Source organism: Takifugu flavidus, chromosome 12 (assembly GCF_003711565.1).
Source record: "Takifugu flavidus isolate HTHZ2018 chromosome 12, ASM371156v2, whole genome shotgun sequence".
NCBI lineage: Eukaryota > Metazoa > Chordata > Actinopteri > Tetraodontiformes > Tetraodontidae > Takifugu > Takifugu flavidus.
In genome coordinates, this window is record NC_079531.1 from 13,824,792 (window position 1) to 13,848,631 (window position 23,840).

Consider the following 23,840-nt stretch of genomic DNA (forward strand, 5'->3'; position numbering starts at 1 on the left):
GCTAATCGCGTCATCAGGAGCGAATTTGCGCCTCTTTTGTGGTGAATGAAAACACGCCGCCATGTTAGAGGCTGTTTTGTCCCCCAAAATGGAGGGGTGCGGGGGGAGGGGGGGGGGGTGCTGGGGGAGGGGGTGATGGGGGAGGGGGGCTGGGGGGGCTCATTAGCAATGCTAATTCCCTCGTCTTCAGTGTTGGGGTTCGAGCACCTGCTGTGGCGAGCTGTCTGGGAGCCCCACCCCCTCCCCTGTCGCGCACACGCACCATTCCGTCATTCTCATTCGAAACGAAACGTGCACGCGGTCAGAAGTGTGACGGACGCAAACGGAACTCCAGGGAAATTGGTTTGGGAATTCAGAAAATGGGAATTCCTGAAATGTTTTAAATAAACAACAGATCATCCGAGCGCTTGTTCAATATTCACGTTTTCTTCTTCTTCTTTTGCTTCTGGCCCCCCACAAACCCAGAAATCAGGGTCAGGCGGGGAGAGGGAGCACATGATGAGCAGATAAAGGCTGGTCTATGTGGGGGGGGGGGGGTGATGAAGGGGCCTCTCTGTTGGAGGAAGCTCTATAGAAACAGAAACAGGCCTTTGAGTCCTTTATCAACGCCATGAAGGACCCGCTACCGAGGCGCCCCCACCCCCCACAACACAGAACATCCCTTTAAACAGGGAGCAACTGGAACCACTGGTGGGGGGGGGGCAGGACCGGAGTTGGGTTCTGTAAGGGGAACGTTCTGGGCTTTAGCTCGTTTGTTAGCTTTGTGGTTCAGCACCTAGAGGAGGCTCCGGACGCCTGCGGGGGTCCCCGGCGTTGGCCCCCCCCAGCCCGACGCCTGCAGGGGTCCCGGCCGTCGCCCCCCCCAGGCGGAGCCCGTCCGTTGTTGCCTTGACGTCTGAAATAAGGCTGACGGCGTTGAAGTGACGGAAACTGAGCGACTCCGGATCGGGATTTCTGTAGCCGGTAGTCACGTGACCTCTGTTAGCGCTAACGTGCTCCGTTGAGCAACAACGTGAATTCTAAAGTTTCGTCGGAATCACCGTGGCTGACTGTTGCCGTGGCGATGAAAGTTCTCGGTGGATCGTTAGCATAAACATTGAACGCTGATGGACGGTGGGCGAGGAACAGGTGGCTAGCGAATGAATGTGGCTCCCCAGACCTGAGCGTCTGCGTTTAGCCGATCTTTCGGTTCATGTTAGCTCGTGTGATCTGTGCGTGCAGCCTCTCCTGATCCTCTGATGGATTTAACAGGCTTAAATCAAGTGTCAGGTAGTTTCAAACTTTATTGCTCCCTGCAGGGAATCCTCTTTTCTCCTGAAACTCCAGTGTCAGAGGTCACGGGTTCGAATGTCAAGGTCGGGAGCGACTCGGTCTTGAAGGTTCCTGGAGACGACACGTGGAGGCGGAGTTTACGCAGGTGCATTACATCAGCTCATGCCAGCCAAACACCTTCCATTTAAATAAAACACAGCTACGCTAAAAATAGCATCGCCGTCGCTTCTCAGAATGGAGCTAAATGTTTACGAGTAGCGAGGATGAGCATCGTTAGCTGCAACTCAAGAGTTAAGCCAACAAGTGAATCATGTGACCAGGCACCATGAGGGGCAAGAACAGGCATGCAGCCCTTTTCTGCCTCTTCCTGGGGCAACAACGAGCTCTTTTGCTGACGAGTTGAGGAACTCTTGAATGAAAGCCTTCCGCCCCTCCCCCGCTCACACCAACACAGATAATTAGAGAATTGTAGTTAGCAAATATAGGTCTGCGTGCTAACGAGGGCATGAAGCAGAAAACGGTGGCTTCAAGGCAAGAGGAGGAAAAGTAGATCAGGAGACGTGCACGTCCGAGAACGCCACGGCGTAACCACGGCGACGCACACACGGAACACCTAGTGGAGCATCGCCACACTGCGACTGATGGCCAGAACTCGTTAATTAGCCTTAATTAAACGTTAAAACGCGGTGCCAGAAGTCACAACGCGTTGGCCTTCGAGCGTGAAGTCACTTCCTGTTTGGGTTCTTTATGGCAACAACAAAAGGACGGTTTTAAAAATAAAAACGGCGCTCTGCTCCGCGGCGTCAACGATAGCTGAGCTGATGGAGAGGCTGAGCGACGTGTCGCCCTGATCCACTTTAAATTGGCCTCTCTCCAAGCTTTGGATTAAACCTGGGCTTAATACCGCTACGCTAAAAGGCCCCAACGTTCCCGCGGGAATCCGCTGCAGGAACGCAGCCTGCTAATCCCAACAACAACAACAACAACAACAGTTTATCTGGCCGGAGCTCATCAGGGGATCAAACGCTACACAACAAAACAACAACCGCTGCTCCCAGCGTGACCACCACCACTGGACACACCTCATGCTAATGCCTGACCTAGCCGCGGGCTAAGGCTAGCGTCGCCAGTCAATAACCATAAAACTACAGATAAAAAGTCAGCTTAAAACATTCCTCAGTCATTTCAGCCACAGTGGAGGTCCATGAAGAGACCAGCTGCTGATCAGATCTGAACAGGAAGTTGGAAGGACACAACAAAAAGTCAGCTTAAAACATTCCTCAGTCATTTCAGCCACAGTGGAGGATCCATGAAGAGACCAGCTGCTGATCGGATCTGAACAGGAAGTTGGAAGGACACAACAGGATGTGACCTCACTCTATAGGTGATCAGGTGTGATCCCTGACTGCCTCAGAAGGAGTCAGACAGACGAGCCCCCTCCTCTCCTCTCCTCTCCTCTCCTCTCCTCTCCCTCTCCTCTCCTCTCCTCTCCTCCCCTCCTCCCTCTCCTCTCCTCCCCTCCCCTCCTCTCCTCCCCGTCCTCTCCTCTCCCTCCTTCTCCTCCCTCTCCTCTCCTCTCCTCTCCTCTCCCCTCCCCTCCCCTTCCCCTCCCCTCCCCTCCCCTCCTCTCCTCTCCTCTCCTCTCCTCTCCTCCTCCTCTCCTCTCCCCTCCCCTCCCCTCCCCTCCCCTCCTCCTCTCCTCTCCTCTCCTCTCCTCTTCTCCCCTCCCCTCCCCTCCTCCTCCCCTCCCCTCCCCTCCCCCTCCCCTCCCTCTCTCTCCTCTCCTCTCCTCTCCTCTCCCTCCCCTCCTCCTCCTCTCCCTCTCCTCTCCTCCCCTCCTCCTCCCCTCCCCTCCCTCCTCCCCCCTCCCCTCCCTCATCCCTCTCCCTCTCTCCTCCTCCCTCTCCTCCTCTCCCCCTCTCCCCTCCCCTCTTCCCTCCTCTCCTCTCCTCCCCTCCTCCCCTCCCCTCTGTCCTCTCCTCTCCTCCCTCCCTCTCCCTCTCCTTCTCCCTCTCCTCTCCCCTCCCCCTCCCCTCCTCTCCTCCCCTCCTCCCCTCCCCTCTCTCTCCTCTCTCCCCTCCTCCCTCCCTCTCCTCTCTTCCTCTCCTCTCCTCTCCTCCCTCTCCTCTCCTCTCCTCTCCTCTCCTCTCCTCTGCTCTCTCCTCTCCCCTCCTCTCCTCCCTCTCCTCTCCCCTCCCCTCCCTCCTCTCCTCCCCTCCCCCCCCTCCTCTCCCCTCTCCTCTCCTCTCCCCCCCCCCCCTCCTCTCCCTCTCCTCTCCTCTCCCCTCCCCCCCCTGGTGGTTCTGGAGCTGCTCTGGTGGATCTGGAGCTGCTCTGGTGGTTCTGGAGCTGCTCTGGTGGATCTGGAGCTGCTCTGGTGGTTCTGGAGCTCCTCTGGTGGTTCTGGAGCTCCTCTGGTGGTTCTGGAGCTGCTCTGGTGGTTCTGGAGCTCCTCTGGTGGTTCTGGAGCTGCTCTGGTGATCTGGAGCTGCTCTGGTGGTTCTGGAGCTGCTCTGGTGGTTCTGGAGCTCCTATGGTGGTTCTGGAGCTGCTCTGGTGGTTCTGGTGCTGCCTGGTCTCACCGTCACTTCCTCCACTGTGGCTCCGTGGAGGTTCTCCAGGTTCTGACTGTAGGCGTCCTGAGATGTTTGGGCTGAGCAGAACCAGCGAGGATGAAGCCTCAGCTAGCAGCAGCTGATGCTACGGACCGTTGTGCTAGCGCCCCGCTCACCCTCCCAAGGTGTGGGAGCGGGGAGGCGTGTCCAGGACAGGTGGAACCTCCTCCGCTGGTACCTGGAGGTTCTCCAGACCCGCTGATCCAAACTCTCTCTTCTCTCCGCAGGAGGACGATGCTGATTATTGTTCCCCCGAGGAGCAGTTCTCCACCCTGACCTCCATGACCTGAGAGCGGCGCCAGAGGAGCAACCGAGCCAGAGCGAGGGCAGACGGCGAGGAAGGAGACACCTTTTGTCGTTGTTGGTTTCCTTTTTCAAAATGGCAGCAGCTGAGACTGATGCGGCGCCGGTGGTCCAGGAGGACGGGAAGACCACAGAGATCAAAGCGGCGGAAGCCGAGCAGTCGGCGAACGCCACCAACTCAGAGACTGTGGAGACGGTTGCTAACGACGGCGTCGACGGCGACGCTGCCGACAACAAAGAGACTGTTAACGACGCCGCGGCGGGCACGGCGGCGGGGCCGGAGGAGGGGGAGGGGCCAATGGCGAGCGGGGACGCAGCAGCCCCACAGGAAAACACTGCCGAACCCAAAACCTCCCTCCTGGACTCCTTCCTCAACAAGAGTGGTCTTGGGAAGGTGATGGCGGGAAGGAAGAAGAAGGAGCAGAGCGGCGGCGGCGCCGGGGGGGGCGGAGACGAGACGGCTGCTGAGGGAGGGGAGAAAGAGGGCGAGAAAGGAGCCGAGGAAGGAGAGGAAGCGGAGGGAAAAACAGCGCCCAAAAATGGAGAGGAGGAGGAGAACAAGGCGGAGAAGGCCAAAGGGGCGGAGCCAAAATCCACAGTCCGGGATCTGATCAGGAAGCCGGTGGCCAAGATTTTCTCCCATCGTAGCAACGAGAAAAAAGATGGCGCCCTGGCAGAGAGCCAGAAGCCGGTCAAGGTCCGGTCGAAGTCCCTGGACCGGCTGGAAGATCCGGAGGCACTTAACGCCATGGTGGAGGCGGCCGGCGAGGAGGGCGGAGCTTCGGCGGAGGCGGAAGGGGACCAGAAGGCCTCAGCAAGCACCAAGCACATGAAGCGCTGGCACTCCTTCAAGAAGATGATGGCTCAGAAGACGCACAAAAAGAGCGGCGCCGGCGGCGGCGGCGGCGGTGGCGGCGAGGAGCGGGAGGAGGGGGCGGAGGGAGAAAGTGGCGGCAGAGACTCGTCCACGCTGGACTCCAAAGACTCCGGCCAGCAGAAGAGGTGGAAGCTGAAGCGCTCCTGGACCTTCCAGGGCCTGAAACGGGACTCCTCCATCGTGGGCATCAGCGGCAAGGCCAAGGACCCCGGCGACAACGCCAAAACGGAGGAGCCGGCGGAGGGTGGCGAGGAGGCGAAGGATGAGGGCGGGGCCAAGGAGGCCGAGGGAGAGGACGAGAAGGAGAAGGACGAGGGGGGCGAAGAGGAGAAGGGGGCGGGAGGAGGCACAGTGACGCAGCACGCCAACGAGATCTGGACGTCCTTCAAGAAACGCGTCATTCCCAAGTCCAAACGCGCCAACACGGAGTGCGCCCCCAGTGGCGAGGAGGACGCCACTGCGGCCGCCGCCTCAGGTGAGGCTCACGCCGCTCCGTCATTGGCCCGGACGTGACAGACCCGCCCCTCCATTCATCACAGTGACGCCTTTATTGTTGTTGACTCTGCAGGGGAGGAGCCAGCCGAGGACGGAAAAGACGGAAAGTCGGCCAAGGCCAAGCGCTCCCACTTCGGCCGCGCCGTCTCCCTGAAGAACTTCATCATGCGGAAGGGTAAGTCCACCAGCATCGACCTGGGAGAGGGGGCCAAGGAGGAGCACGAGGGGGCCAAGGAGGAGCACGAGGGGGCCAAGGAGGAGCACGAGGGGGCCAAGGAGGAGCACGAGGGGGCCAAGGAGGAGCACGAGGGGGCCAAGGAGGAGCACGAGGGGGCCAAGGAGGGAGGCGCAGGGGCAGAAGCAGGCGGCGCCGAAGGCCAGGCCGAGGCCACGCCCCCCGAGGAGACCAACGCCAGCCATGGCGTGGAGGAGGAGCAGGAGGAGAAAACGGCGACGGCGGCGGCGGAGACGCCGAGCAAGGCCGCCGTGACCAACGGGGAGAACAGCTGCTCCAACGGTACGGCCGAGGCGGAGCACGCCACAAACAATCACCAGGAGGAGGAGAAAAGTGCGGCCAGCCCTGTGAAGAAGGTCAAGGAGGCGGGAGCCAAGGACGACGCCAACGCCACCATCATCAACGCCACGGCGGCGGTGAACAGCGGTGAGTCAGAGCTGGACGCCGGCGGCAGCCGCCAGGAGGACGCTAACGACAGGCGCGTGCTAACAAACCTCGGCTGTAGACCAGCCTGTCAGCAGCCTGAGCTAGCATACGTGGTTAGCAGGGGGGGGGGCGGTGAGGCAGGGAGGGCTGAGTCATGTGACCAGAGCGAGAGAGCAGGAGAGGAGGAGGAGGAGGAGGAGGAGGAGGAGCAGGCGAAGAGGAGGGAACTCCGTGACGCCGCCGTGGCTATCGTTCAAAACGTGATGTCAGCAGCGGCCGACCAGCTAGAGAGGGAGATGTGTCCGGACAACGGCCTGAATGGCTGTTACCATGGCGACATGTGACACACACACACACACGTTCAACACGTGCCAAATGGAATGCTAAGCACATATTAGCCTACAAGCTCATGCAAATATATCTTAGTGAAGATTAGCTCGTTTGTTTGTGTTGCATGAGTTTGTTGGGATCCACGTGTTCAATCCAAGCTTCAAGGTTTGCCTAGCTTAGCATAAGGCTTGAAAGGAACCCAACAGTTATCATTACGGTTGGTTGGGAGGGGGAGGGGCTTAAGTGCAGCGCCGCCTGCCACCAGGGGGCGCTGCCACGCTCTGCCATTGTATCAATCAGTCATAGCTGATGGTGTCTTAGGCTAGCTGCTTCCAGTCATTGTGCTAAGCTAGGCTAATCCCACACTACCTCTGATAGCACAGTGAAAACCTGTAGCAACACAACTAGCTTGTTGACCGGCAACATATCAAACACCGGGGGGGGCAAAGACATGCTGCCCCCCTGTGGGGGGGGGGGGAAGATGACCTCTGACCTCTGCACCCCCGTCTTAACTAGCTTTAGCTTAGCTAGGTAGCGCAGGATTAGCAAGGAAACGAGCGAGCGAGAGAGTTCGAGAGGGTTTATGATGGGATGGAGGACAGGTGGACGGAGAGTCCGTTTATGATGGGATGGAGGACAGGTGGACGGAGGAGACTGTTTATGATGGGATGGAGGACAGGTGGACGGAGAGTCCGTTTATGATGGGATGGAGGACAGGTGGACGGAGAGTCTGTTTATGATGGGATGGAGGACAGGTGGACGGATGAGACTGTTTATGATGGGATGGAGGACAGGTGGACGGAGAGTCCGTTTATGATGGGATGGAGGACAGGTGGACGGAGAGTCCGTTTATGATGGGATGGAGGACAGGTGGACGAGAGAGTCTGTTTATGATGGGATGGAGGACAGGTGGACGGAGAGTCCGTTTATGATGGGATGGAGGACAGGTGGACGGAGAGTCCGTTTATGATGGGATGGAGGACAGGTGGACGGATGAGACTGTTTATGATGGGATGGAGGACAGGTGGACGGAGAGTCCGTTTATGATGGGATGGAGGACAGGTGGACGGAGAGTCTGTTTATGATGGGATGGAGGACAGGTGGACGGAGAGTCCGTTTATGATGGGATGGAGGACAGGTGGACGGAGAGTCCGTTTATGATGGGATGGAGGACAGGTGGACGGAGAGTCCGTTTATGATGCACAATATTGATCGTTCCGGAGTTTTTTCCCATTTTTAATTATGTTTCCGGTCTCTTCTGTTATCATTTACCAGACTAAAAGGCGGGCGGCCCCACAGAGGATTAGAACTGGCCGGGATTGGCTGAGCACGGAGCGCTAAGCCCCTCCCCCTTCTCCCACCTCCTGAATAACCATCAGCAGAGCGAGCGAGCGAGCGAGAGAGAGAGGATGAGATTCCCGTAGATGAGAATTCCCTCAGAAAGCAATAATTCCGCCCTCCATCTCCTCCATCTCCTCCATCTCCTCCTTCTTTTCCCCTCTGTAAATTTTATATTGTCTTAAAGAGATAAAAAAAATGCCCCCCCCCGTCGCCCCCCCCACCAGCTCCTGATTGGTGGAATTAAAGAATAAAAAAGAATAAAAAAAGACTTAGTTTTCTATTGATGGCCATCTTGGTTGGTAGACCCCCCCAGCGTACCCCCCCAGTAGATATTTGACAGCAGCAGCGCCCCCCCCACGACTGTCCCCCCCCCACCAGGACCATCCCCAGGACTGCCCCCCCAGGACTGTCCCCCCCCAGGACTGTCCCCCCCATTCAGGACCGTCCCCAGGACCATCCCCCCCAGGACTGCCCCCCCAGGACCACCCCCCCCCCAGTGTTCCTGTGTCCTGCCAAAGTTTAAAAGTAACGTTTGGTGTCATTGAACCTTTCTGAAATTCCGACTGGTGTTGAAATTAAGACTTTAAATGTCTGAAATTCCTTTAATCTGTGTAACAAAATATTTATTGTTACTTTTTTTAATCAATATTTTCTCACATCAAAGCTGAAAATGTTTCAGGATTTTAGTTCTAAAATGTTCATTTCAGAATCTGGACAGAAGTTCTGTCCCCCCCCGACCACATGCTGTAATTAAAATAATCAGAATCATAACGATGATGATGATGATGATGATGATGATGAAGATGTTCTGTTGGTCTCACGTCTGCTAGCAACTGTCAACAGTGTTTCAATAAAGATTAAAACTAACAACTAATCTGCTCATTATTCTCTATTTTCATCGAGATGGACGAGTGTGTGTGGGAGGGAGAGAGAGAGGGAGGGGTGGGGAGAGAGAGTGGGAGTGTGTGTGGTGGGGAGAGAGGGAGAGGGTGGTGTGGGGGAGAGAGAGAGTGTGGGTGGAGGGAGGTGTGAGAGAGGGTGGGGGTGTGGGAGAGAGAGAGGGTGGGGTGGGTGTGTGTGAGGGGGTGGGGGGGAGAGAGAGAGGGGGGTGTGGAGAGAGGAGTGAGGTGTGTGTGGGAGAGAGAGAGAGTGTGTGTGTGAGAGAGAGAGAGGTGTGTGTTGTGGGGTGTGGGTGTGTGGGAGAGAGAGAGGGGGGTGTGGGAGAGAGGAGTGAGTGTGTGTGGGAGAGAGAGAGTGTGTGTGTGTGAGAGAGAGAGAGAGTGGGTGGTGTGTGTGGGGGGGGAGAGAGAGTGGTGGTGTGGGGGAGAGAGGAGAGTGTGTGGTGGGAGAGAGAGAGAGGGGGTGTGTGTGGGAGAAGAGAAGGGATGTGGGGGAGTGTGGACGAGAGAGGGTGTGTGTGGGAGAGGAGAGTGTGGGCGAGTCTGGAAGAGAGTGTGTGGTGTGTGTGTGAGAGAGAGGGTGCGGTGTGGTGGGGAGAGAGTGAGTGTGTGTGTGGGAGAGAGTGTGTGTGGGTGGGTGGGAGAGAGTTAGAGAGGGTGTGTGGGGGTCGAGAGAGAGTGAGGAGGTGTGTGTGTGTGGTGCGTGAGAGAGAGAGAGAGAGTGTGGTGTGGGAGGATTGAGAGTGTGTGTGGTGTGTGTGTTGGTGTGGCGGGTGTGAGGAGAGAGAGAGAGGTGTGTGTGTGTGTGTGAGAGAAGTGTGTGTGGGGGAGATGGAGTGTGGGGGGGGAGAGAGAGGTGTGTGTGTGGGGGGAGAGGATGAGAGAGTGTGTGTGTGGGAGAGAGAGAGTGTGTGTGTGTGGGAGGAGAGGTGTGTGTGGGAGAGAGAGAGGAGAGTGTGTGGGAGAGGAGAGGTTGTGTGTTGTGTGGGAGAGAGAGAGTGTGTGTGTGGGGAGAGAGAGAGAGTGTGTGTGTGGGAGAGAGAGTGTGTGGGGGAGAGAGAGAGTTGGTTGTTGTGTGGGAGAGAGAGTGTGTGTGGGGAGAGAGAGAGTGTGTGTGTGTGGGAGAGAGAGTGTGTGTGTGTGGGAGAGAGAGTGTGTGTGGTGTGTGTGTTGTGGGAGAGTGGAGAGTGTGTGTGTGTGGGAGAGAGAGAGTGGTGTTGGAGAGAGAGTGTTGTGTGTGAGAGAGTGTGTGTGTGTGTGGGAGAGAGTGTGTGTGTGTGGGAGAGAGTGTGGTGTGTGTAGAGAGAGTGTGTGTGTGTGGGAGAGAGTGTGTGTGTGGGAGAGAGAGTGTGTGTGGGAGAGGAGTGTGTGTGGGGGAGAGTGTGTGAGAGAGTGTGTGAGAGAGAGCGTGTGTGTGTGTGTAAGAGAGTGTGTGTGTGAGAGAGAGTGTGTGTGTGTGTGTGTGTGTGTGTGTGGTGTGAGAGAGTGTGGTGTGTGTGTGTGAGAGAGTGTGTGAGAGCGTGTGTGTGTGTGTGTAAGAGTGTGTGTGTGTGTGTGTAAGAGAGTGTGTGTGTGAGAGAGAGTGTGGAGAGAGAGTGTGAGAGAGAGTGTGAGAGAGAGTGTGTGTGTGTAAGAGAGTGTGTGTGTGTGTGAGAGAGAGAGTGGGCGGGGCTTCATAACACCAGCCGCTCAATTTATATTGATAATCTCATCCTGTTACGCAAGAGAGAAAAATACTGAGATTTCCCATATTAGAGTAGACGAGGTGTGTGTTGTGTGTGTGGGAGAGAGCGTGTGTGTGTGAGGGAGGAGTGTGTGGTGTGTGTGAGGGAGAGTGTGTGTGTGTGTGAGGGAGAGTGTGTGTGTGTGAGGGAGAGGTTGTGTGTGTGAGGGAGAGTGTGTGTGTGTGAGGGAGAGTGTGTGTGTGAGGGAGAGAGTGTGTGTGTGTGAGGGAGAGAGTGTGTGGTGTGAGGGAGAGAGTGGGTGTGTGTGGGAGGGAGAGGCTGTGTGTGTGTGAGGGAGAGTGTGTGTGTGTGTGAGGTGGGAGGAGAGTGTGGGTGTGTGAGGGAGAGACTGTGTGTGTGTGAGGGAGAGAGTGTGTGTGTGTGTGAGGGAGAGTGTGTGTGGTGTGAGGGGAGAGAGAGTGTGTGTGTGTGAGGGAGAGAGTGTGGTGTGTGAGGGAGAGAGTGTGTGTCTGTGTGAAGGACAGTGTGTGTGTGTGTGAGGGAGAGAGTGTGTGTGTGTGCGCGCTAACGTTAGCCTGTAGTCAGAACCTGCTCTTCCATGTTGGATCTGCAGCTCCTGCAGCGTGTGGGTGACCCGACTGGGCTCCATCCCATAATGGCTCCCAACGCCACGGCTGGTACCTGTCGAGCCTCGGTCCGTTCCCTCGGTGTGGTTCTGATGGAAGCCCGGACCTCTGGGCTGAGGGTCAGCTGGTTCACTGCAGAGTTCAGGAGCTCTGATGAGGGCGGAGCGGCTCCGCCCCAGGCTCCGCCCACCGGCTGTTCCGCCACGCCCCCGGGGCTCCGCCCACACCCCCATCGGTGGTCTCGTCTCCTCTTCCTCCCCTCTTCATCCCTCCAGGGCCTCGGGGAGGGGGCACCTGTGGGTGAAGGCCAGCCCCCCACTAGCTCACCTCAGGGTCCTGTGTGAGCGTTTGTGGGTTCAGCACCTTGCTCAAGGGTACCTGGGCAGTGTTCTGGCCCCTCCCCCTACTAGCAGAACACCTGCCATGCTTTGTCTGGCCTGGGGATGGAACCGACAACCCTCCGGCTCCAACTGGTTAGCTAGCATGTTTCTATGGGTAGAACTTCTAACCCGCTAACCTCAGTGGGGGGGGGGGATCCATCCAAAGGGCTGTTTGAGGGGTCAGAGCTGGGTCAGGGGTCAGGGGTCAGGGTGTCAATCAAAGTCCTCACAAAGGTAGAAAAGCAGGGATGTTTGTCCCTGTGGTTTAATGTTGAGTTTTACACACACACACTCACACACACACACACACACACACACACACACACACACACACACAGCTGGCAACAGAACCAGTTTAATCTTCAGTAAAAATACAATTTTTCCAGTTTCTTGTATCAAAGGTTGAAACAGGATCAGAACTTCCACAAACATGAACTGTGTGTGCACGTGTGTGTGCACGTGTGTGTGCACGTGTGTGTGATTAAATCATCCCGACACCGAATCAAACACTCCTTTTCCTCATTGATCCACCCGTCTCTCCGCTTCTCCTTTAGCTCCTGCTTCACTCCATCTTTGACATCTCAAATTTGGTCGTCATGGCTTCCTGCGACACAGCAGACGTGAGGATTATTATTGGATGTTTGATGACGCTGCAGCCCCCCCTCCCCCCGGAGATGGAACCGAGCTGATCAGGTTTGATCCTGACGTCTCCCAACCTTCATCGCTCGGCTCGTTTCCCTTAATTAGGCGTCTAATCAGGGATCAGCGTCACATCGTTAGCAACATCGTTAGCAACAACATCCCAAACATCAGACAGTTTCAGCTTAAACAGGCACGACTCAACTGGTCTCCTCATTTATGATCACTGATAAACTGTCGGGGCAGTTACGTAACCATGGCAACAGCTCAGGGCGGCGCGGGTTCTGTCGCCATCTGCTGGTCAGAATGCGAACTACAGGCAGGAAAAATGACGCGGGCGCCGCCCGCGACCGCTCCAGGGGTCAGGTTATTGGGTTAATGACGTCACAGTAGGACCGGACGGGGAGGGATCTTCAACACAAACCTCATCAGAGTCCAGCAGGGGGGGCAGCGCTCTGTGGGGGACAGCGACAGCGTGAATGAGGCGGCGTGTGACCCAGAGGCGCCACAGCGGCGCCACAGCGGCGCCACAGCGGCGCCACAGAGGCGCCACAGCGGCGCCACATCAGCACAGGTGGAACTTACACGTCGGCCATAGAGGAGGGGATGTTGTCCTCCACCCACTTCAGATCCTCATCCTGAAGCAAGAACAACCCATCAGGACCTCAGGTGGGTCACGTGACCCGCGGTCTCACCTGAGCGGGCTCACTCACCACCTTGCTGGCCTTGGCGGCGCCGTTGCTCTCGTTCTTCATCCCTCTCATCTTCATCCCCTCTGCAGACACAAACATGAGCGTTTGAGAGGAAGCACAGAGCTCAGCGCTCCGAGAGGAGGAAGGCGTTCCCACCAAAGGCCTCGTTCATCACCGCTTCCTTCTCCTCTTCCTCGCTTTCTTCGTCCAGCAGAGGGCTGAAGGCGTACCTGCCAGAGACAAAGGGCTTTAACGGCCGAGCGCCAGAGGGGCGCCAGAGGGGCGCCAGAGGGGCGCCAGAGGGACGCCAGAGGACGCCAGAGGGACGCCAGAGGGGCGCCAGAGGGGCGCCAGAGGGGCGCCAGAGGGACGCCAGAGGGACGCCAGAGGGACGCCAGAGGGACGCCAGAGGGACGCCAGAGGGGCGCCAGAGGGACGCCAGAGGGGCGCCAGAGGGGCGCCAGAGGGACGCCAGAGGGGCGCCAGAGGGGCGCCAGAGGGGCGCCAGAGGGGCGCCAGAGGGGCGCCAGAGGGACGCCAGAGGGGCGCCAGAGGGGCGCCAGAGGGGCGCCAGAGGGGCGCCGCGGCGGCGGCTCCCGCGTTACCTCTGGTTATTGAAGGACGGGCGCCACAGGAACATGATGACCAGCAGGATGATGGAGAAGAGGAAGGCCCAGAAGGCGTCGTTGAGCCACAGCTCCCTCCAGTCCTGCAGACACAGCGCCCATCACAACCCCCCCACAGGAAGAGCCCGACCCTCCGGAAGCGCCGCTACTTACAGACAGGCAGGAGGACATCCTGAAGGTCATCTTGGACCAGATGATGAAGATGACCGAGGCTGAAAGGGCGGTCAGAGGCGTGAGACAACAGAAACTCGGCTGTGAGCAGATGTGCCAGCTGTGTTACCGATGACGGCGAAGATCAGCGTGTTGGTGAAGTGTCTGTAGAGCGAGAGCTTCACCACGTTCCTCCGCAGCCGCAGCAGCTTCATGGTCTGGGCCAGGCTCACGAAGATGTGGCAGCAGTCAAGGAGGGCAACCAGACAACCGGACGGGCCCACCCAAGAACCCCGGCCAGCACCACCCAAGAACCCCGGCCAGCACCACCCAAGAACCCCGGCCAGCACCACCCAAGAACCCCGGCCAGCACCACCCAAGAACCCCGGCCAGCACCACCCAGCAGCCCCACACACTCTTAGCTTCTCATTGTTTCTCAGCATATGTAGCAACAAGCTAACAGAACAGAAACACAGGTGGAACGCGTCTGTGGCCCGTCTGTGGCCCACAGAGAGGCGCAGTAGCGGATATCCACCAGCAGAGGGAGGAGTCGAGCACAGCCAGAGGGATAGCGGCCAAGAGGACGACGTCATCTTCAGCCTGGAGCAAAGAAAAGGGGGATGAAGGAGGGAAGAGCGGAAAAAGAGGAGCAGACAGACCCAAGGAGGAGCCGGGAGAAGCAGGAAGAGGGAGCCGAGTCCACCAAAGACCTGGTGGAGGCGGCAGCACAGAAACTGAAGCCCCACAGCGCCCCCTAGTGGCCACAGGAAGCTCCCCTGGAGGTGCACCTGGGTGACCAGGGACCAGTTCAAAGGATATCCACCAGACAACACAGGAGTCAATGAAGGCCAGTACAATATCACACAGAAGCATGCTGCTGTCAGAGGTGCCTCGTTCCTGGGGGGAGGTCACACACACTCAGGCCAGGGGGCACGTGTGTGTGTGTGTGTGTGTGTGTGTGTGTGTGTGCGCTCCTCACTGAGCTGACGCGCAGGATCCCCTCGATGATGGAGAACACCAGGTACAGCAGGCCGACGCCCACCACGCGGTGCAGCAGGGCGCCCAGGCGGGGCCTGCGGGGGGGAGAGGGCGGTCAGCTGACCAGCACTAACCAGCTGGTTAGTTGCCTAACTCACTTCACGATCCCGTATCCCAGACTAGCGATGATCACCAGCACCCGGGCCAGAGTCCTCTTCAACGCCGACAGGGCCTCGGCGAACAGCAGCGCCCCCTGGACTGCAGGAGGACACACGGCGCCCGTCAACAGCCCGCCTCCCTCGGAACGCCACCACTCCCGTCCTACCTGACGAGCCGTCGTATCGGATGCTCTGGAACTCGGCGTAGTACACGGCCTTCTCCAGCATTCCCAGGAAGATGACTCCGCCGATCCAGAACTGGATCCTGAGCAGGTCCCTCCAGTAGCAGGAGGACAGGAGCAGCCAGACGGCCGCCATCAGCACGTACACGATGCACATGACCATGTAGAACTGCAACACACGGCAGCTGTGGGTGGGTTCAGCCGGGCCGGGCCGGGCCGGGCCGGGCCGGAGCGGACCGGGCCGGAGCGGACCGGGCCGGCAGGACGTTCCAGACGTGTGTCCTTACCATCATCAGAGGCCACTCCGAGGCCGAGATGTAGTCGTGAGGACCCGTCATGCTGATCTGCACTGAAACACACGTGTCCCCACATCAGCTGCGTTTCACAGAGTGTGTGTGTGTGTGTGTGTGTGTGTGTGTGTGTGTGTGTGTGTGTGTGTGTGTGTGAGACTGACGCCGGAGCCTCCAGGGTTGTGAGGCCTCTGGAGGACGCTCCTTCCCGCTCAGCTCCTGGATGTGCAGGATGAACATGTACGGTCCGTCGTCCCAGCTCCGAGCAACAGCGTCGAAGTGAGGAGGCCTGGACGACTGAGAGAGGACAGAGGTGGTGAGGAGCCCGGACACACCTGGACTGGGACGCCCACACACACAACTGGACTGGGACGCCACACACACACCTGGACTGGGACGCCCACACACACACCTGGACTGGGACGTCCACACACACACCTGGACTGGACGCCCACACACACACACACCTGTACTGGGACGCCCACACACACACACCTGGACTGGGACGTCCACACACACACCTGTACTGGGACGCCCACACACACACACCTGGACTGGACGCCCACACACACACACACCTGTACTGGGACGCCCACACACACACACCTGTACTGGGACTTCCACACACACCTGTACTGGAATGTCTTAACACACCTGTACTGGGACGTCCACACACACCTGTACTGGGATGTCTTAACACACCTTTACTGGGACGTCCACACACACACCTGTACTGGGACATCCACACACACCTGTACTGGAATGTCTTAACACACCTGTACTGGGACGTCTTAACACACCTGTACTGGGACGTCCACACACACACACCTGTACTGGGACGTCCACACACACCTGTACTGGAATGTCTTAACACACCTGTACTGGAATGTCTTAACACACCTTTACCGGGACGTCGTCCTTCTTGTCTTCAGGACTCTTCTCTGGACTCTTCTCTGCAGTCTGAAAACACCAACCAAAGACGTGTGTGTGACAGGAGGGAACGTGACACAGGTGACAAACGGGTCCGTTTAGTTCCTGGTCTCATCTGAGAGCTGGTGCTCAAACACCGGCCCAGCACCAAACCAGTCAGACCAGTTCCCTGTGGTTGGACTGGGACCTCCTCAGCTCCGCGCCCTCCAGGTTCTGGACCCAGCAGCCCCATTGAGGTCTGCAGGGTCCTGAAGGAGGATCAAGTACCTTGGGTTTGGGGGGGTCCACCTCGCGCCTCCTCCTGACGCTGGTGTGTTGAGCTGCGGTGGGCTGAGAACACACAACACGGATCAGCGGTCGGGTCCAAATCAGCGAGTCCAAACCTCAAACATCAGGTGTTCTGCTCACCTGTGGAAGCTTCAGCTCCACCAGGTGTGTTGGCGTCTCAAAACGGTCCAGACCGAACTGGGACAGCACAGCAGACACTGGGGATCAGGGGGTGTGTGTGTGTGGGAGTGTGTGTGTCTGTGAGTGTGTGTGTGTGGGTGTGTGTTACCATGTTAGGCTTGATGTGCGCCTGGCAGGTGAACGCAGGATATTGATGAAAGCTATAATATCCGTTCCCTCCAGGCTGTCTGACCTTTGGTGACCCAAAATAAAGTCCCACACTGGTGTCCTGGAAACACAACCAAATCAGATCTCTCTCACACACACACACACACACACACACACAGTTGTTGGGGTGTGTGTGTGTGGTTCCGTGTCGGAGCTGCGCCTCACGTTCAGGTTGATGACCTCATCGTAGCAGCGCGAGCTCCTCAGGTACCAGGAGACGTTGAGGTGGACAGGAAGTGATGCGTTACAGGTCCCTGAGAGGACTGCACGCACGCGCACACACACACACACACACACACACACAAGGCTTGAGACCATGACAAGGAGCGGCTGAGCAAAGGCATCAGAACCGGGCTGTCGTGGCGCCCCCTGCTGGGTGGCACCGGTACCACTCACGTTTGAGGTGGACGATGGTGCCGTTGAAGAGCGTTTTAGTGAACCGGAAGTAGTTCTGTTGCTGCAGCAGCTCCTGAAACACAACAAACCCAATCAGGACCGCTGGACTCCCAGGGTCCATGACTGTCGGGTCCATGACTGCCGGGTCCAGGACGGGTCCAGTATACTGAGCTGTGAGGGCGTGTACCTGTGCTCGTGCACGTAAATGACATTTATACATCATTGATACATCCACTGTTGTCCGGTTCTGTCTCACGCACGTCTCAGAATATCTCCAGCACCGTTTTGACCCACTCTCTGACCCGCAGAACCCCAGAACTCCCGCAGAGACGCGTGCGCGGCTACGTTGGCGGAACTCACGCTGTCCACATCCAGGATCCACTTCCCGGCCTCGGATATCGCGCTGACCGGCCCGTTCTGTCCGGCAGCAGCAACAGGAGCAGCGGCCAGGACCAGAGGCCCGGCCCGGTCCGACCCGGACCCGCAAAGCTCGCCATATGAGCCAGCAGCAGAACTCAGAACGCAGCGCTGGACCAGCTCACAGGACCGTCGCACTTCCGGGTTCCGGTTGTGACGCAGGCGGTTGACAGTGGGGTGAGGCGTTCACTGACCGTAGGACTTATGAGCCTCCGTCGTTTTGGGGGCTACCTCCTGTCCGAGGCCGGTGCCAGCTTCAGAACCTCTTCCTTACTGGATCCCTAAATCATTTTAATGTCCCAGTAGAGGTCAGGAATTGGACAAACTCCGACCCGGACCCTCTGCAGAGCTCCAGACCAGCTTTTCCTCCCTCCCAGCATTCCCAGTTTCCTCAGTCCAGTGGTTTCTTTCCTCTGGTTCTGCTGCGTCCGGTTCGGACAGTACTCGCCCCCCAACCCTTCCTACTTCCTGTGCCAGTTTCTGCACTGTTGAGAGTAAAGTGTGATTAGTTAGATGAAGGAATAGCGACCCCCCCCCCTTTATCTGATCAATAAAGAGCAACAGTCTCACCCTTCTCTGATAATCACCTGACACACACACACGGGGTCCACGCGCAGCAGTAACATGAGTCACATGACAGATCAAAGGCCACTTGCAGGTGGATCAATCGTCCTGTGTGATCGCCCACAGGTGAAACACACTCGAGTGCTCCACACCGCCCCCTGCTGGCTCTGCCCGCTATCGCGGATTATTCCCTAAAACTTAAACCATCATATTTTTAAACTTTCTGTCCCATTAAGCGACGTCATCTGTTCTTGTTCTGGTTGAATTTGATCACAAACGATACTTGGTGGTGGTGGTGGGGTGTTTGGACCAGTCAGAACCCTGAACGCATCATGATCTGCACACAGGAGCCAGGCGACGTTAGGACCTGGAGGAGAACTCACTGAGTGCGTGTGTGTGTGTGTGTGTGTGTGCACGCGCCGGGCGGGGTTGCAATGAAAGAGAACCTGTTTTCGGACCCCCCCGGCCTGTCAGACGACCTGGGCGTGTTCGTCAGTCGGAGCTTCTGCTTCCTTTGGTGTCGTTTCGGTCTCCAGCAGCAGCAGAACGCAGAGGTGAGCGGAGAAACTCCACCGTGATCATCATTTTATAATGTTGTTTCAATGGTTGTCTGTGTGTGTGTGCGCGCGCGCGCGTGTGTACCGCGATAGTGGACATATCAAGTTACGTTTTTCACGTTGTTGAACGGTGGAAAATTCCAATAATCAACTTTTCCAAGGATCGCACTTAGTGATGCGTTCAGGGGCTATGGAAAAACCCCGTATCAGAGAGTTGCGCGAGCGGACAGGAGGTTCCCTGCTCAGAGGTTCTGCTCAGGGGTTCTGCTCAGGGGTTCTGCTCAGGGGTTCTGCTGCTGAGACATGAGAGAGCAGAGTCAGAATCAGAACCTGACAGGGTTGTTGGACAGAAACATCTGAAGGATCAAACTCTCATTTCAGGTCTTTGATCTTTCTTCAGCCGCCAACATGTTCCTGGTGCAGAGCTTCTTCAAAAAAGTCATTGATGTTGTGAGGTGGGAACACAGAACCGAGACAACACCTGTGCTAAGCTAGGCTAGGCTAGGCTAGGCTAACGGCTCATGGTTCTACTTTCTCCACAGTGACATCGATCCATCCCAGTTTCACCCCTCCGACCCAGTGAGTAGCAACGATGCTAACACCAGCAACAAGGCTAACACCAGCAACCATGCTCACTCTGTGTGTGTGTGTGTGTGTGTGTGTGTGTGTGTGTGTGTGTGTGCGCAGCCGCCTCCTCGCCGACCTCTGAACTTTGCTGAAACACATGAGTCCGAGGAGGAGAAAAAGTACCGGAGACTTTTCAGTCAGCTGGCAGGAGACGTGAGTCCATCCCCTCATTCCAGTTTCATCTGGATTAGCTCTGGTTTTACACACACACACACACACACACACACACACACACACACACACACCACACACACACACACACACACAGAGCTCTTGTTGTTTGCTCCTCCATCAGCTGCAGGGATGCTAACGTTAGCTTCCTAAAGAGCTTCAGTGGCTCTGGGTGCGTCCACTCACCCTCTGAATGACGTTTTCTGTGGTCGCTCGCCACACCTGCCTGAAGTCGGCCACATTTCAAACTCCGCCCACTTGCAGCGCAGGCGGGTCAGTCCGGGTCAGTCCGGGTCAGTCCCAGGACGCTGTCCTCTGTCCTCTGGGACGCATCCTGGGAGGTTTGAGACAACCACAAAGCTTTGTTGGGTCAACTTTTCCCAACAAACACAATGGTGCCGTCGTGCTGAGATTCACACACACACACCACACACACACACACACACACACCACACACACACACACACACACACACACACACCATTCCTGCCATTCCCCGGCAGGGAGGAACTCGAGGCGTGAGTCATGGCTGGGGTGTGGGCACCAGTTTTACCAGAACGTTCATCTCTGGATCTTCTTCTAGAATCTCGGGGTGTGTGTGTGTGTGGGGGTGGGGGGGTGTGTGTGTGTGGGGGTGTGTGTGTGGGGGTGTGTGTGTGTGTGTGTGTGTGTGGGGGTGTGTGTGTGTGGGGGTGGGGGTGTGTGTGGGGGTGTGGGGGTGTGTGTGTGTGTGTGGGGGTGGGGGGGTTATGAGGTTATCCTGTGCTCTTCATCACGCCTGTGCTTCAGCAGGACATGGAGGTGAGTCCGACTGAGCTGATGGACATCCTCAACAAAATTGTTACCAAATGTGAGTCCACTTTGATTGGTTGATGTAAACAGGAAGTGATGCAACTGCCCGTCTGAACGCTTTGTTGTTTGTTTCAGTCGATAATATGAAGACTGACGGATTCAGCATCGAGTCGTGTCGCAGCATGGTCGCCGTCATGGACGTATCCTTCCACAGACCGCCGTGTGGCTCTGCTAACCCTGCTGCTAACCTGCTGCTAACCCTGCTGCTGCTAACCCTGCTGCTGCTAACCCTGCTGCTGCTAACCCTGCTGCTGCTAACCCTGCTGCTGCTGCTGCTAACCCTGCTGCTAACCCTGCTGCTGCTAACCCTGCTGCTGCTAACCCTGCTGCTGCTAACCCTGCTGCTGCTAACCCTGCTGCTGCTGCTGCTAACCCTGCTGCTAACGCTGCTGCTGCTGCTAACCTGCTGCTAACGCTGCTGCTGCTGCTAACCCTGCTGCTGCTAACCCTGCTGCTGCTGCTGCTAACCCTGCTGCTGCTGCTGCTAACCCTGCTGCTGCTGCTGCTAACCCTGCTGCTAACCCTGCTGCTAACCCTGCTGCTAACCCTGCTGCTGCTAACCCTGCTGCTGCTAACCCTGCTGCTAACCCTGCTGCTAACCCTGCTGCTAACCCTGCTGCTGCTAACCCTGCTGCTGCTGCTGCTAACCCTGCTGCTGCTAACCCTGCTGCTGCTGCTGCTAACCCTGCTGCTGCTAACCCTGCTGCTAACCCTGCTGCTAACCCTGCTGCTGCTGCTGCTAACCCTGCTGCTAACCCTGCTGCTAACCCTGCTGCTAATGCTGCTGCTGCTGCTGTAGCTGCTGCTGCTGTAGCTGCTGCTACTGTAGCTGCTGCTGCTGTAGCTGCTGCTACTGTAGCTGCTGTAGCTGCTGTAGCTGCTGCTGCTGCTGTAGCTGCTACTGTAGCTGCTGCTGCTGCTGCTGTAGCTGCTGCTGTAGCTGCTGCTGTAGCTGCTGCTGCTGTAGCTGCTGCTGCTGCTGCTGTAGCTGCTGCTGTAGCTGCTGCTGCTGTAGCTGCTGCTGTAGCTGCTGCTGCTGTAGCTGCTGTGCTGCTGCTGTAGCTGCTGCTGCTGTAGCTGCTGCTGCTGCTGCTGTTGCTGCTGCTGTAGCTGCTGCTGTAGCTGCTGTTGCTGCTGCTGTGCTGCTGCTGTAGCTGCTGCTGTAGCTGCTGTTGCTGCTGCTGCTGCTGCTGCTGTTGCTGCTGCTGTAGCTGCTGGTGCTGCTGCTGCTGTAGCTGCTGGTGCTGCTGCTGCTGCTGCTGCTGTAGCTGCTGCTGCTGCTGTAGCTGCTGCTGCTGCTGCTGTTGCTGCTGCTGTAGCTGCTGCTGCTGGTGCTGCTGCTGCTGCTGCTGCTGCTGTAGCTGCTGCTGCTGCTGTAGCTGCTGCTGCTGCTGCTGCTGTAGCTGCTGCTGCTGCTGCTGTAGCTGCTGCTGTAGCTGCTGCTGTAGCTGCTGCTGCTGTAGCTGCTGTTGCTGCTGCTGTAGCTGCTGCTGTAGCTGCTGCTGCTGCTGCTGTTGCTGCTGCTGCTGCTGCTGTTGCTGCTGCTGTAGCTGCTGCTGTAGCTGCTGCTGCTGCTAACCCTGCTGCTAACCCTGCTGCTAACGCTGCTGCTGCTAACCCTGCTGCTAACGCTGCTGCTGCTGCTAACCGCTCATAGCACACAGCACCATTCACACGCATCCCTGAGTGGCAGCAACACAGCAGGTGGTGTTTCCTGAGTGTGTTCCTGAACACACGGATGCGCTCGCAGCGAGAGATCGCAGCACGCCGCCGCTAACGTGGGAATTCACCTGACAACATTCCGCATTATTTACTGTGGCTGTGAGCTTTGACCCACATCTCCAGAGTGACAGTACAGGAAAACTGGGCTTCCAGGAGTTTATATACCTGTGGGGGAACATCAAGAAGTGGCAGGTGGGTGTGGCTACATCACCATGGCAACAGAGGCATTGTTGTCACGTTCTTAATGTCCAGCTGTTCTGTTGTTATAGTCGGTCTACGTGAAATATGACGCCGACGGCTCAGGTGTGATCAGCGCCCGCGAGCTTCCTGGAGCCTTCCAGGCCGCAGGTGTGTGTGTGTGTGTTGTGTGTGTGTGGGGGGGGGGGTGGGTGTGGGTGTGTGTGTGTGGGGGGGGGGTGTGGGTTGTGTGTGTGTGTGTGTGTGTGTGGGGGGGGGGTGTGTGTGTGTGTGTGGGGGGGGGGGGGTGGGTGTGGGTGTGTGTGTGTGTGTGGTGTGTGGGGGGGGTGTGGGTGGTGTGTGTGTGTGGTGTGTGTGTGTGTGTGGTGTGTGTGTGTGTGGGGGGGTGGGTGTGGGGTGTGTGTGTGTGTGGTGGGGGGGGGGGGGGTGGGTGGGGGGGGGGTGGGGTGTGTGTGTGGGGGGGGGGTGGGTGTGGGTGTGGGGGGGGGGGGGGGGGGGGTGGGTGTGGGTGTGTGTGGTGTGTGTGGGGGGGGGGGTGGGTGTGGGTGTGTGTGTGTGTGGGGGGGGGGTGTGTGTGTGTGTGTGGGTGTGGGGGGGGGTGTGGGTGGTGTGTGTGTGGTGGGGGGGGGTGTGTGGTGTGTGTGTGTGGTGTGTGGGGGGGGGGTGTGGGTGTGTGTGTCCGGCGAGTAAAGGTGAATTCTTCAGTACAATAATCCTCCAATCAACACGTGTGTGTGTGTGTGTGTGTGTGTGTGTGTGCACGTGCGCAGGCTTCCCTCTGAACGAGCAGCTCTACAAGATGATTGTGCGTCGCTACAGTGACGAGCACGAGAACATGGACTTTGACAACTTCATCGGCTGCCTCGTGCGGCTGGACGCGATGTGCCGTGAGTGTCTCCGTCCTCTGCTGTCCCTGAACGCAACATCCGTCCCATTCTGGCTGACGTGTGCGTGTGTGCGTGTGTGTGTGTGTGTGCGTGTGTGTGTGTGTGCACAGGCGCCTTTAAGACTCTGGACAAAGACAACAACGGCTCCATCGAGCTGGACATTAAAGAGGTGAAACACGCTTCAACCGCTGTGTGAACTAGCCGCTAACGTTAGCTAGCGCCACGTGTGACGGACGTCCATGTCCAAGCGTGGTGCCGGCTGGAGGTCCAGATGTGCAGCTGGAGGTCCAGATGTGCAGCTGGAGGTCCAGATGTGCAGCTGGAGGTCCAGATGTGCAGCTGGAGGTGAGACAGCTGCAGATGTTGGCTGACTACAAACGTGCGCTGTCTGTTGCAGTGGCTGCAGCTCACCATGTACTCCTGAGGACGTGGGCGCGTGCACCTCCACCACCTCCACGTGCACTAACGGCCAGAAACCTGGGCAGGGCAGCGCTGAGCTCATTCCAACCCATCATGTGTAACCGGGACCAACCTGAACCTCCACGTTTGTGTGTGGCGCCTCCTGGTGGCGGCGCGTGGAACTGATTTATATATATGTTACTTTAATTTGGCTAAAAATCAGAAGTTTGAGTAAAATAAAGAATGTTGAAGTATTATGGGGTGTCGTTATTCCACTGGGGTTACCTTTTTTTTATTTTGTTTTTT

General features: G+C 57.5%; 3 protein-coding genes and 2 long non-coding RNA genes across 6 annotated transcripts in view; 3 read left to right on the top strand and 2 right to left on the bottom strand.

Annotated features, from left to right (window-relative positions):
- Window positions 1-7,970, top strand: part of si:ch211-137a8.4 (sodium/potassium/calcium exchanger 1) — an 8,899-nt gene extending 929 nt beyond the window's left edge. The window contains exons 2-4 of the mRNA XM_057050104.1: window positions 4,115-5,542; window positions 5,636-6,223; window positions 7,829-7,970. Of these exons, the coding sequence (XP_056906084.1) occupies window positions 4,267-5,542; window positions 5,636-6,223; window positions 7,829-7,833 (1,869 nt within the window). The 5' untranslated portion in view covers window positions 4,115-4,266 and the 3' untranslated portion in view covers window positions 7,834-7,970. The remainder of the gene's footprint in view (window positions 1-4,114; window positions 5,543-5,635; window positions 6,224-7,828) is intronic.
- Window positions 6,230-7,822, top strand: LOC130535195 (uncharacterized). The gene is made up of 4 exons (XR_008953052.1): window positions 6,230-7,155; window positions 7,309-7,347; window positions 7,539-7,588; window positions 7,626-7,822. It is a non-coding gene; the product is annotated as an uncharacterized LOC130535195 (long non-coding RNA).
- A 110-nt stretch (window positions 7,971-8,080) lies between the features above and the next one.
- Window positions 8,081-8,375, bottom strand: LOC130535196 (uncharacterized). Of its 2 annotated transcripts, none has more exons than XR_008953053.1 (2): window positions 8,364-8,375; window positions 8,081-8,254 (listed from the first exon to the last, which is right to left on the bottom strand). It is a non-coding gene; the product is annotated as an uncharacterized LOC130535196 (long non-coding RNA). The 2 variants fall into 2 exon arrangements; XR_008953054.1 differs by lacking the exon at window positions 8,364-8,375 and adding an exon at window positions 8,288-8,310.
- A 3,448-nt stretch (window positions 8,376-11,823) lies between these two features.
- Window positions 11,824-18,005, bottom strand: zgc:162698 (Transmembrane protein 87A-like). The gene is given in 22 exon segments (XM_057048800.1): window positions 11,824-12,088; window positions 12,548-12,578; window positions 12,709-12,761; window positions 12,837-12,898; window positions 12,972-13,045; window positions 13,421-13,524; window positions 13,595-13,653; window positions 13,722-13,828; window positions 14,121-14,191; window positions 14,571-14,664; window positions 14,728-14,827; window positions 14,895-15,078; window positions 15,197-15,258; window positions 15,364-15,496; window positions 16,100-16,159; window positions 16,397-16,459; window positions 16,538-16,594; window positions 16,686-16,805; window positions 16,910-17,007; window positions 17,141-17,213; window positions 17,501-17,565; window positions 17,568-18,005. Coding segments are annotated over 22 exon segments (1,782 nt in total). The 5' UTR covers window positions 17,638-18,005; the 3' UTR covers window positions 11,824-12,046.
- Window positions 18,006-18,525: 520 nt separating this feature from the next.
- On the top strand, window positions 18,526-23,789 carry capns1b (calpain, small subunit 1 b). Its single transcript, XM_057048798.1, has 11 exons — window positions 18,526-18,675; window positions 19,060-19,133; window positions 19,221-19,257; window positions 19,366-19,458; window positions 20,269-20,326; window positions 20,404-20,468; window positions 22,174-22,242; window positions 22,320-22,398; window positions 23,019-23,135; window positions 23,246-23,304; window positions 23,533-23,789. Exons 1-11 carry the CDS (start codon window positions 18,556-18,558, stop codon window positions 23,557-23,559), a joined length of 798 nt encoding a protein of 265 aa, XP_056904778.1. The 5' UTR covers window positions 18,526-18,555; the 3' UTR covers window positions 23,560-23,789.
- Window positions 23,790-23,840: the final 51 nt, after the last annotated feature.

Coding starts and splice junctions, on each gene's coding strand:
- capns1b (XM_057048798.1), top strand. CDS start 18,556: ATGAAAGAGAACCTGTTTTCGGACCCCCCCGGCCTGTCAGACGACCTG. Junction 19,459..20,268: donor TCAGTCAGCTGGCAGGAGAC/GTGAGTCCATCC, acceptor GTGCTTCAGCAG/GACATGGAGGTGAGTCCGAC. Junction 22,399..23,018: donor TGGAGCCTTCCAGGCCGCAG/GTGTGTGTGTGT, acceptor GCACGTGCGCAG/GCTTCCCTCTGAACGAGCAG.